General features: G+C 47.0%; 2 protein-coding genes across 2 annotated transcripts in view; both read left to right on the top strand.

Annotated features, from left to right (window-relative positions):
• The first annotated feature begins 237 nt into the window (after positions 1-237).
• Positions 238-2,708, top strand: LOC137305130 (heat shock 70 kDa protein). Its single transcript, XM_067973921.1, has one exon. It carries the CDS (start codon positions 350-352, stop codon positions 2,270-2,272), a length of 1,923 nt encoding a protein of 640 aa, XP_067830022.1. The 5' UTR covers positions 238-349; the 3' UTR covers positions 2,273-2,708.
• A 7,011-nt stretch (positions 2,709-9,719) lies between these two features.
• Positions 9,720-12,751, top strand: part of LOC137304886 (neural proliferation differentiation and control protein 1-like) — a 30,886-nt gene continuing 27,854 nt past the window's right edge. Inside the window, exon 1 of the mRNA XM_067973679.1 lies at positions 9,720-9,801. Coding sequence (XP_067829780.1) covers positions 9,720-9,801 — 82 coding nt within the window. The remainder of the gene's footprint in view (positions 9,802-12,751) is intronic.

Genomic DNA, 12,751 nt, shown 5'->3' with positions numbered 1-12,751 from the left:
CGGGTGAAACTTCTCGCTCTTTCCAGAAGTTTCTCCCCCGCTCTCGCCGCTTCCAGAAGCCTCTCGGCCTCTCGCGGACTCGCCGCGCTGCGATTGGCCGCGGGCCTCAGAACGTTCCCGAACGTCCGACGGTGAGGTCACCGAGCGGCGCTCTGATTGGTCCGCGTCGCCGTCCATCACCGGCCGGGCGCCGCCCACCCCGCGGCGCTAAGACTATATAAAGGGGGAGCTGAGAGCAGGAGCGACAATTGAGAGGAGAAGAGACCGGTTGGTAGTTCTATTATTACCAGCAGAAGACTCGGCTGTAGCTGCACAAGGGACTCAATTAGGCGACTTTACCCAGAGAAAGATGCCTGTCGCCAAAGGAACAGCCATCGGTATCGACCTGGGTACCACTTACTCCTGCGTGGGGGTCTTCCAACATGGCAAGGTGGAGATCATCGCCAATGACCAGGGAAACCGCACCACCCCCAGCTACGTGGCCTTCAACGACACCGAGAGGCTCATCGGGGATGCGGCCAAGAACCAGGTGGCTCTGAACCCACCCAACACCGTCTTTGATGCCAAGAGGCTGATCGGGAGGAAATTCGATGACCCAGTGGTCCAGTCTGACATGAAACACTGGCCTTTCGAGGTGGTGAGTGAAGCAGGAAAACCCAAGGTGAAGGTTGAGTACAAGGGTGAGGATAAAACCTTTTACCCCGAGGAAATCTCTTCCATGGTGCTGACGAAGATGAAGGAAACAGCTGAGGCTTACCTGGGCCACACTGTCACCAATGCTGTTATCACCGTGCCGGCTTACTTCAATGACTCCCAACGCCAGGCGACCAAAGACGCCGGTGTGATCGCTGGTCTCAACGTCCTCCGTGTCATCAATGAACCAACTGCAGCTGCCATTGCTTACGGCCTAGACAAGAAGGGCAGAGGGGAGCGCAATGTTCTCATCTTTGACTTGGGTGGTGGAACCTTCGACGTGTCTATTCTCACCATTGACGACGGTATCTTTGAAGTGAAATCGACGGCCGGTGACACCCATTTGGGGGGAGAGGACTTTGACAATCGCCTGGTCAACCACTTCATCGAGGAGTTCAAGCGTAAATACAAGAAGGACATCCGTGGGAACAAGAGGGCGGTCAGGAGGCTGAGGACAGCCTGCGAGAGAGCAAAGAGAACCCTGTCTTCCAGCACCCAAGCCAGTATCGAGATTGACTCTCTGTTTGAAGGCGTAGACTTCTACACCTCCATCACCAGGGCTCGGTTTGAGGAGCTCAATTCCGACCTGTTCAGAGGCACTCTGGAGCCAGTGGAGAAAGCTCTGAGAGACGCCAAGTTGGACAAATCGCAGATCCATGACGTTGTCTTGGTCGGGGGCTCCACCCGAATCCCCAAGATTCAGAAACTGCTGCAAGATTTCTTCAACGGCAGGGAGCTGAACAGAAGCATCAATCCCGACGAGGCCGTGGCCTATGGGGCAGCCGTACAAGCGGCTGTTCTGATGGGGGACAAGTCGGAGAATGTTCAGGATCTGCTTCTCCTGGACGTCGCTGCTCTGTCTCTGGGTCTGGAGACAGCAGGAGGGGTCATGACCACACTCATCAAGCGGAACACCACCATTCCCAGCAAGCAAACGCAGAACTTCAGCACCTACTCTGATAACCAGCCTGGTGTCCTTATTCAGGTCTATGAAGGCGAGAGAGCCATGACCAAGGACAACAATCTACTGGGCAAATTCGAGTTGAGCGGCATCGCTCCTGCACCTCGCGGAGTGCCGCAGATTGAGGTCACCTTTGATATTGACGCCAATGGCATCCTAAATGTTTCTGCTGTTGACAAGAGCACTGGCAAAACAAACAAGATTACCATCACCAATGACAAGGGCAGGCTGAGTAAGGAGGAAATTGAGAGAATGCTGCAGGATGCAGAAAAGTACAAAACTGACGATGAAGTCCAGCGGCAGAAAATCGCAGCCAAGAACTCCCTGGAGTCCTACGCCTTCAATATGAAGAGTGCAGTGGAGGATGAGAATGTGAGAAGCAAGATCAGTGAGGAAGACCAGAAGAAGATCATTGACCAGTGCAACCAGGCAATATTGTGGCTGGAGAACAATCAGATGGCAGAGAAGGAGGAGTTTGAGCACCAGCTGAAAGAGCTGGAAAAACTCTGCCAACCCATCATTGCCAATCTGTACCAAGGAGGAGCAGCAGGGGGATCTTGCAGAGCCCAGGCTGGAAAAGCCACTTCCACAGGTCCAACTGTGGAGGAGGTGGATTAAAAAGGACTGTAAATCTTTTGGAATCCAAGAAGCCACAATTTTTGAACTCTTCACTTATATTTCTCTGATGCACTGTTATATTTACAGGAGCCTATGACTGACAGTGGAGGACATGGCTGTGATAGATGCTGTCATGTGGACACTGAGCGATCTCTTTCAACTGTAATAGCACAATTATGATGACTGTGCTTTAGTTTGCTGTGTTATGCTGACCTTTGTAAATTCAAATAACTTGATATATTGATTTGCTGAGTCTTATCGACAAGGGTCAGGGTATTTAGTACCTTGAGGTTTTTGAACAGATTTATTCTTGTACAAATAAGAACTTTCTTAAGAGTTTTATCCTTTTATACTTTTGATGCTAGTAACTGACTTGTTGACAGCTGGACTGTTTTTTTTGTTTAAAAAAAATGTAATAAAATGTTTATTGATGTGAGGTGCTTTCTGCCAGTGAATCTCTTTTTCGATTATATATTCGTGTGCTCTGACATAGTGGTCTGTTTCTTTATTTTGCCACTGCAAATTCACTTCCCAATTTCCCACATAAGTTTAACACCATCGCCATGACGAGGAGCAATAGGTTATTCAATTTAGGTGCAATTAAGAAAGAATTTGTATTTATATAGCACCTTTTGTGACCTCAGGACATCCCAAAGCGCTTTGCAGCCTATGTAGTCCTGTTTTTGGTGTGGTCAATTGATTAAAAATAAATTCTAACCCAACTGGAAAAGAAACTTCTATTAACAGAAAAATTACACCAGAAAAAAATTGTGTGGCAGAAGTTAAATGATATAGAATAGTTACAGCACAGAAGGGGGCTATTCGGTCCACCGAGCCCGTACTGGGTCTTTGTAAGAGCAATTCAGTTAGTCCCATTCCCCTGCTCTTTCCCTGTAGCCCTGCAAATTTTTTGCCTTCAAGTATTTATCCAATTCCTTTTTTTGAAAGCCATGATTTAATCAGCTTCCACAGCACTTTCAGGCAGTGTATTCCAGAGAATAACTGCTCGCTGCGTAAAAACATTTTTCCTCACGTCACCTTTGGTTGTTTTACCAATCATAAATCCGTGACCTCTGGTTCTCAACCATTCTGCCAATGGGAACAGGGTCTCATTATTTACTTTATCTAAACCCTTCATGATTTTAAACACTTCTATCAAATCTCCTCTCAACCTTCTCTGCTCTAAGGAGAACAGCCCCAGCTTCTCCAGTCTATCCACGTAACTGCAGTCCCTCATCCCTGGAACCATTCTAGTAAATTTTTTCTGCACCCTCTCTTAAGGCCTTCACATTCTTCCTAAAGTGCGGTGCCCAGAATTGGACATGATATTGCAGTTGTGGCTAAACCAGTGTTTTATAAAGTTTCAACATAACTTCCTTGCTTTTGTACTTTATGCAGGTTTGGGTTTTTTTTTAACCATTTTCTCATTTTGTTTTCCCACCTTCAATGCTTTTTGCACATATACCCCGATATCTCTCTGTTCCTGCACCCACTTTAAAATTGTACCATTTAGTTAATATCGCCTCTCCTCATTCTTCCTACCAAAATTTATCACTTTGCAATTCTCGGCGTAAAATTTCATCTGCCATGTGTCTGCCCATTCCATCAGCCTATCTATGTCCTCTGTTGTAGTCTGTTATTATCCTTCTCACTGTCACTGCTCTTCCAAGTTTTGTCATCTGCAAATTTTGAAATTGTGCCCTGTACACCCAAGTCCAAGTCATTAATATATATCAAAAAAAGCAGTGGTCCTAGTACTGACCCCTGGAGAACACCACTGTACACCTTCCTCCGGTCCGAGAAACAACAGTTCACCGCTACTCTCTGTTCCCTGTCACTTAGCCAATTTCGTATCCATGCTGCCACTGCCCCTTTTATTCCATTGGCTTCAATTTTGCTGACAAGCCTATTATGTGGCACTTTATCAAACGCCTTTTGAAAGTCCTTATACACAACATCAACTGTATTGCCCTCTTCGACCCTCTGTTACCTTATCAAAAAACTCAAATCAAGTTAGTTAAACACGAATTGCCTTTAACAAATCCATGCTGGCTTTCCTTTATCAATCCACACTTGTCCAAGTGACTATTAATTTTGTCCCAGATTATCGTTTCTAAAAGCTTCCCCACCACTGAGATTAAACTGACTGACCTGTAGTTGCCGGGATTATCCTTACACCCTTTTTTGAACAAGGGTATAACATTTGCAATTTTTCCAGTCCTCTGGCACTACCCCCATATCTACGGATGATTGGAAGATTATGGCCAGTACCTCCACAATTTCCACCTTTACTTCCCTCAGCAACCTAGGATGCAGCCCATCCAGACCGGGTGACTTATTTACTTTACGTACAGCCAGTCTTTCTAGTACCTCCTCTTTATCAATTTTTAGCCCATCCAGTATCTACCTCTTTTAATGTGACTTTGGCAGAGAGGCTACAAGATCTACAAGGCCGAGGATATTATTTTCTACCTCAAAGTAATCACACTGGACTGGATCTCTCACTCCAGTCAAAACATTTACACAATTGCGAGTGCCCCGCTGCCCACATCCTAAATCGCACCAAATCCCATTCACCCATCACCCCTGTGCTCGCTGACCTACATTAGCTCTCGGTCCGGAAATGCCTCGATATTAAAATTTTCATCCTTGTTTACAAATCCCTCCATGGCCTCGCCCCCTCCCTATCTCTGTAACCTCCTCCAGCCCTACAACCCTCCGAGATCCCTGCGCTCCTCCAGTTCTGGCCTCTTGCACAGCCCGGATTTTCATCACTCCACCATTGGCGGCCGTGCCTTCTGCTGCATGGGCCCTAAGCTTTGGAATTCCCTCGCTAAACCTCTCTACCTCTCCTCCTTTAAGATGGTCCTTAAAACCTACCTCTTTGACCAAGCTTTTAGTCACCTGCCCTAATATCTCTTTATGTGGCTCGGTGTCAATTTTTGTTTGATTACGCTCCTGTGAAACTCCTTGTGATGTTTTACCACGTTAAAGGCGCTATATAAATGCAAGTTGTTGTTGCACTGGTCAAAAATACAATATTCATGCAAGCACACCATTGGCACATTATCAGACGCTGTCTGCTGTTCAGAGCTTTAAAGCAAATCAAACCAGACCAACAGAAACCAATTTTACTGGATGGAGCATATTTATCTAATTTATCTGAGCTCTGCAAACAATCTCTAAGTACTTTGCCATTACTCAGCCAGGAGCATTGTCTGACTTGTGAGCCAGCTCCGCCTCCTATTAAAACAGCCGCTGCTCTGTTCCTGCTAAAGGTCGGCTGAACGATCACTCGCAAGACACCACAGAACCAGCAAGTTTCATCAGCACAGGTCTGAAGCATCACTTCCCCTGCCTCGACAGCAGGTGGTAGTGTTGCACTCTGCACCAGTTCACCAAAAAGTGCAGTCAATGCCAGGGAGGCAATAAGGCAATTACAGAGCCCTGTGGGTCCTTCCACCTCGAAAGCAGAACAAGACTCCTAGATACTTCAGCAGCCAAACTCTAGGTCCTATGCTCTAGAATTCCTTCACCTTAAAACCTACCGTGAACGAGTTGCCCATTGGTACAGCAAGAGCAGTGTTTGATCTGCCTTGGCTGAGTGGCAGCCTCTGACTCCAGAAGGTTGTGAGTTGAAACCCCACTCCAGAGACTTGAACCCATTATCTAGGCTGACACTCCCGGTGCAGTACTGAGGGAGTGCTGCACTGTCGGAGGTGCCGTTTTTCGGATCAGACATTAAACCGAGGCCCCGTCTGCCCTCTCAGGTGGATGTAAAGGATCCAATATTTCTATTAGTTGTGATGTGGAGATGCCGGTGATGGACTGGGGTTAACAAATGTAAGGAATCTTACATTTGTTAACCCCAGTCCATCACCTGACGAAGGAGAAAGCCTCCGAAATCTTGTGATTTTCAAATAAAACTGTTGGACTATAACCTGGTGTTGTAAGATTCCTTACATTTCTATTAGTTGAAGAGCAGGGGAGTTCTCCCCAGTGTCCTGGGCCAATATTTATCACTCAAGCAATATCACTAATAAAACAGATTACCTGGTCATTATCTCATTGCTGTTTGTGGGACCTTGCTGTGCACAAATTGGCTGCTGCGTTTCCTACGTTACAACAGTGACTACACTTCAAAAGTACTTCATTGGCTGTAAAGCCAATGGGATGTCCTGAGGTTGTGAAAGGCGCTATGTAAATGCAAGTCTTTCTTTCTTTAGAGGAGGGGAGAAAAAGGGGGAAAAACACAAAGGATTCATTTTACAAACAGAACAGGCTCCGTGGGTGAGCAAAATGGTTGTTACATTTCAGCCTTTGTTTTGACCATTTGGTGGGGACTAGTTGGCGGCAACAACTTCACCAAGAAAGGGCAATACCTCTCCTATCTCTTCCCTACCCACCCACCCGCCCACCCACCCGATTATGCGGGGTCCCTAACACAACATAGAGATGGCCGGGGTATCAGACAATTTAATGTGGATGATTGGTGGGCGTAGAATCCTGACAGTGGAGGCTGAGAGAGGGCATGAGGTAGCGACGTGAATGCCAGGTGAGGCAGGAGACCCCGCCTCTCCTCTCCGTGCAAGGGGGCCAGCGACGTGGAAGACCCCAGACCCCCACCCCCCCACCTCCTCAACACAGGACTGACTGATAGTCTGGCATTTAAAGGGTTATGTGTAGGAAAAAAAATGCTCTGAATGAGCAGCGCTTACCTCACCCTAGTGACTGCTGGGAAACTCGGTAGCCTAGCAACGGCACGGCCAAGCAGGCAAAAGTCGACTGCATGTTTGTGATGCTGTCTATCACAAAGCCAAGCAGCAGAGTGGCAGGGACGGACAGCATTTGTCTCCTCGGCTCTCCAGCTGTATACCCACGGGTGAATCCACCCATTTTCCTTTGGGTGGGACTCACTGCCAGAGTTCAAAACTGTCGCACTCAGAAACCAACAGGTCTGGGCCTGCGTTCAGCTCCAGCCAAAGGCTATTGTCAACGTTTGCTCGAGACACAAAAGGGTTCGACCTGTTAAAAACAGACACCCCGTTGACCAAGTGGGTAAAGAAAGTGAAGAAAGAAAGAAATTGCATTTATATATCGCGCCTTTCGTGACCTCAGGACGGCCCAAAGTGCTTTACAGCCAATGGAGTACTTTTGAAGTGTAGCCACTGTTGTAATGTTGGAATCGCGGCAGCCAATTTGCGCACAGCAAGATCCCACAAACAGCAACGTGATAAATGACCATAAAATCTGTTTTTAGTGACACTGATTGAGGGATAAATATTGGACAGGACACCAGGGAGAACGTCCCTGCTCTTTTTCGAATAGCAACCGCAGGATCTTTTACATCTACCTGAGAGGGCAGATGGGTGTCAGTTTAACGTCTCATCCAAAAGTTAGCACCTCCGACAGTGCAGCACTCCCTCCGTACGGCACTGGGAGTGTCGTGGATCATGTGCTCAAGTCTCTGGAGCGGGGCTTGAACCCACAACCTTCTCGGTATCAAATGTGAGAGTGCTACCCACTGAGCCACGGCAGAACCAGGAGTTACCCCTGTACAAACTGGAAGCTCTGAGCTTGGATGGTGGTAGGGACGTTACACTTGGCCTCAGTGTTCCCGGGTTGGGGGCAGGAGGAAAGTGCAGGGTTCCTACTCCTAATCCCTCTCCAGGGTTCCTACTCCTGGTCCCTCTCCAGCTAATCCTGCTGGGAAGTGTGTGTGGGTGAGATGAGGACACAGCTGCGATGGCCTTCCATGGTCAAATAGCCAGCTGACACTACAATCATGCACGAAGAACTGCCTATTGCACGAGACACCATTGCAGTACTGAGGGAGAGCTGCACCGCCGGAGGTGCCGTCTTTCGGATGAGACGTTAAACCGAGGCCCCCGTCTGCCCTCTCGGGTGGACGTAAAAGATCCGATGGCCGCTATTTCGAAGAAGAACAAGGGAGTTCTCCCCGGTGTCTTGGCCAAAATTTACCCCTCAACCAACATCACTAAAAAAACAGATTATCCGGTCATTATTTCATTGCTGTTTGTAGGATCTTGCTGTGCACAAATTGGCTGTCGCATTTTCCTGCATTTTAATAGTGACTACACTTCAAAAGTACTTCATTGGCTCTTTGAGATGCCCTGAGGTTGTGAAAGGCACTATATAAATGCAAGTCTTTCCGTCCTTTTTCCACCTCTCCGGGTGCGCTGTGTTCGCTGGTGACACCCCTACTGCTACCCTGCTCAGATCAGCTAACTGCTGATGGAACCTGTGTCCTTCCTGGCTATGCCTCAGTACCACATAGGATTGCCAACCCTCCAGGATTGTCCTGGAGACCCGGAGTCTCTGGACATTAAACATCGATCTCCTGGACGCTGCTGCAAGCAATCTGGGAGAAAAATCATAAGGGCATTAAAAAAAATGTGTGCTTTTTTTCCCATTTTCTTCAAACACTTTTGTTTATTAGTTACAAAAATATTGGAAATGTTGGGGGGTGGGGTTTGGGGAGGGCTGTTTGACTGGGTGAGGCGGTTGGAAGTGGGAGGTCACTTGATGAAACCTCCAGGAATACTTTCGAACTAGAATCGGCAACATAGGAACAAAAGGAGGCCATTCGGCCCCTCGGGCCTGTTCCGCCATTCAATCAGATCATTGTAAACAATTTTACAACACCAAGTTATAGTCCAGCAATTTTATTTTAAATTCACAAGCTTTCGGAGGCTTCCTCCTTCCTCAGGTGAACGATGTCGAAATCAGATCATAACTGACCCGCACCTCAACTTCATTTACCCGTCTTTGCTCCACATCCCTCGATACCCTTACCTAATAGGGGCCACCCTAGTTCCACGCAAGGCAGTGCAGTCTTCACTAAGCCACCCTGAGAAGTAAATTGAGGGCAATTCGACCCCTATTGATGGTAGGGTTGCCAACTCTGGTTGGACATATTCCTGGAGGTCTCGTCACATGGCCTCCCACCTCCAAAAGCCCCGCCCAGTCAAACAGCCTTTATTCCCATCTCCAATATTTTAATAACTAATAAATGAAAGTATTCAAAGAAAATGAAATAAAAGACACAGGCAATGTTTTGTTTAATGCCCCCTGCGATTTTTCTCAGGGCCGTAGCTCGTAGTAGTGTCCCGTAGATCGACCTTTAATTCCTGGAGACTCCAGGGCAATCCTGGAGGGTTGGCAACCCTAATTCATGGGGTTGAGAAGGCGCAGATTGAAATGCATAGTGAATTCCCACCCCTGCCTAAACTCTGCATCAGGTGCAATCACCTCATGCCTTCCCCCTCGCTCTGAACTCCAGGTGTGTCGTTCACAGCTCCAAAATGCATTCATTTATTTATTTATTTATGACTGGCAACAACATCCTTCATTCATGAATGGAACAGTCTCTCCTCCCCCTCCAGTTCCTCAGTAGCAGTCTTACCCCGTTCACTTCAAACTGACCATGGATTCTGTGAGGGTGATTCTCAACTCACCCAGCCTCTGCGTTTGTCTCTCGTTTATATTCTTGGGGCTTTCAGATTCAGGTAAGGCAATGGGAAGGGAGATTATTTCTATGCAGCTGTCCACACCTCATTTGCAGTCGGGTTTCAAACATACAATCCTGAAATAAATGCAAAAAAACGTCAGGCTGGCTGAGATCGATATACTTGCTTTGTTTAAATATAGAGGCAAAAATATTTTTGGAAACTGCAATGATGTAAACAGGGGCAACAGAGCTACGGTTTAGTCCCACGACTTGTTGGAAATAGATGTTGTTTTGCAGTCAGGGGCGAAGTGAAATGTGCGAATGATTATTTCGTTTATTAAAGGCATTTACAGTGTTAAGGAACCTGCAGAATTTATCATCTCTGTCTGCCAAGTAAGATTCACGTTTCGTATGACACAGACGGAGTGGGATTTGGAAAAGAAAAATCATTTGTTTTTTTTAGTTTTGTCAATTTTAATTTTTTTTTTAAGAAAAAGCATCCCAAATTAAACTGTTTAAAGGAAAAGGGGAAGTCTGGGGAAAGCGACGGGCGCATTCCCCGCTCTACCTGGAGATCGGCGCAAGAAACGGGAAGGCGAGGGGGACCATGCACTAGGGAAGAGGTTGTGAATAAACATGCTGGAGAGGTTCAAGCCGAGGAGGGTCGGGATGAGGGCTGCGATGACTGACCCCTGCCTGTAAAAGGAGGCACCTCGGAGTCCAACTGCCCACTGTGCCTTGGCACACGATGCCCACTCGCTGTAAGGGTTACCAGGGCTCCGAGGGTTAACTTATGAGGAGCGATTACATAAACTAGACTTGAATTCCCTGGAATATAGACGGGTTAAGGGATGATTTGATTGGGGTTTTTAGGATCTTGAAAGGAATTGATAGGTTAGATAGGGAGAAACTTTTTCCGCTGGTGGGGGGCGTCTAGGACAAGGAGACATAACCTCAAAATCAGAGCCAGGTCATTCAGGAGAGAAGTTCGGAAACACTTCTTCACGCAAAGGGTGGTGGAAGTGTGGAACTCCCTCCCACAAAAGGCAGTAGATGCGAGCTCAATTAATCATTTTAAATCTGAGATCGATCCACTTTTGCTAGCCAAGGGTATTAAGGGATTTGGAGCCAAGATGGGTGGATGGAGTTAGGATACAGATCAGCCATGATCCCATTGAATGGCGGAACAGGCTCGAGGGGCTGAATGGCCTCCTCCTGTTCCTACGTTCCTATGCTGGGAAGCGCTGGCTGTCGGTTCGTTGAGTGTCACACTGGGGGTCTTATCAGCAGGAATTTCACACTGGGGCGAGGGGAGAGGGAATTTAGGATTGTGTTTTGGAGGCAGATTGCACAAAATTGGGTATGAGGGGATAGGGCACTGACATTAGCTCCTATCCAGGAACATTCCGATCGAGTGAGCGGATTAACAGATGCGTGCTTTGGTTTAAAAACAAGTCCAGAGGCTTGCGCACATAACCTAGGCTGACACTCCCAGTGCCAGTACTGAGGGAGCGCTGCACTTTCGGATGAGGCATTAAACTGAGGCCCCTGTCTGCCCTCTCGGGTGGACGTAAAAAAATCCCATGGCACTATTCGATGAAGAGCAGGGGAGTTCTCCTCGGTGACCTGGCCAATATTTATCCCTCAACCAACATCACTAAAAGCAGATGATCTGGTCATTATCACATTGCTGTTTGTGGGATCTTGCTGTGCGCAAATTGGCTGCCGCGTTTCCTACATTACAACAGTGACTGCATTTCAAAGAGTAATGCAGTGGGATGTCCTGAGGTCGTGAAAGGCGCTATATAAATGCAATTTCTTTCTTTCTTTAATTCAGTCATGGATTCTCCAGCACTATGGTGCTCTTTGTGGCAATGACTTGGTAATGTTGCTCTGTTTTTTTCTCTCTCTCTTCACTCAGGTGATATGTAATAGTTACAGTACTGCTCTAGTAACCCAGAAGGTCGTGGATTCAAATCCCTCCATAGTGAGTTGTGAACTTGAATTCAATAAATCTGCTAAATTGTGGACTGGTACCAGGAAAAATGAAAAACGCAATTGGTTCACTAATGTCTTTCAAGGAAAGAAAGAAAGATCTTGCATTTATATAGCGCCTTTTACAACCTCAGGACGTCCCAAAGTGTGTTACAGCCAATTAAATACTTTTGAAGTGTGGCCACTGTTGCATTGTAACAGAACACAACAACAACTTGCATTTATATAGCGCCTTTAACATAGTAAAACGTCCTCAAGGTGCTTCACAGGAGCGATAGTCAGACAAAAAATTGACACCGAGCCAAAGAAAGAGACATGAGGGCAGGTGACCCAACGCTTGGTCAAAGAAGTAGGTTTTAAGCAGGCGTCTTAAAGGAGGAAGGCGAGGCGGAGAGGTTTAGGGAGGGAATTCCAGAGCTCGGGGCCCAGATGGCTGAAAGCAGAGCCATCAATGGTGGGGTGAAGGAAGTAGGGGATGAGCAAGAGGCCAATGTTGGTACATGGCAGCTAATTTGCACACAACAAGGTTCCACAAACAGCAATGAACTAATAAGCAGATTATCTTATTTTTTGTGTTGTTGATTGAGGGATAAGCATTGGCCAGGACACCGGGGAGAACTCCCTCTGCTCTTCTTCGAAATAACACTGCCGGATCTTTTACGAATAGGCTGCCGATTCTCACTGCCTAGACTCACACAAGAAAAATAGCTGTTTGACAGGGGTAATGGACAGTGGCTGACAACTGAGGAACTTTTTACCCAGTGTGACACAACGCCTTCAGACGAGGAGGCGGATTTATTTCAAACGAACTGACTTCAGTATTTAGATTCCGTAATTTGATGATTCACTGTAGACACAAACTGCTATTTTCGTTCTCCCCGGTGTCCTGGCCAAGATTTTTATCCCTCAACCAACATCATTAAAAAACAGATTATCTGGTCATTATCCCAGTGCTGTTTGTGGGAGCTTGCTGTGTGCAAATTGGCTGCCGCATTTCCTACATTACAACAGTG

Source organism: Heptranchias perlo, chromosome 39 (assembly GCF_035084215.1).
Source record: "Heptranchias perlo isolate sHepPer1 chromosome 39, sHepPer1.hap1, whole genome shotgun sequence".
In the NCBI taxonomy this organism is placed as follows: Eukaryota; Metazoa; Chordata; class Chondrichthyes; order Hexanchiformes; family Hexanchidae; genus Heptranchias; species Heptranchias perlo.
This window is presented reverse-complemented; position numbering and strand designations above follow the sequence as displayed.

Excerpts from the sequence above, each read along its gene's own strand:
- LOC137305130 (XM_067973921.1), top strand. The coding sequence starts at position 350 with ATGCCTGTCGCCAAAGGAACAGCCATCGGTATCGACCTGGGTACCACT.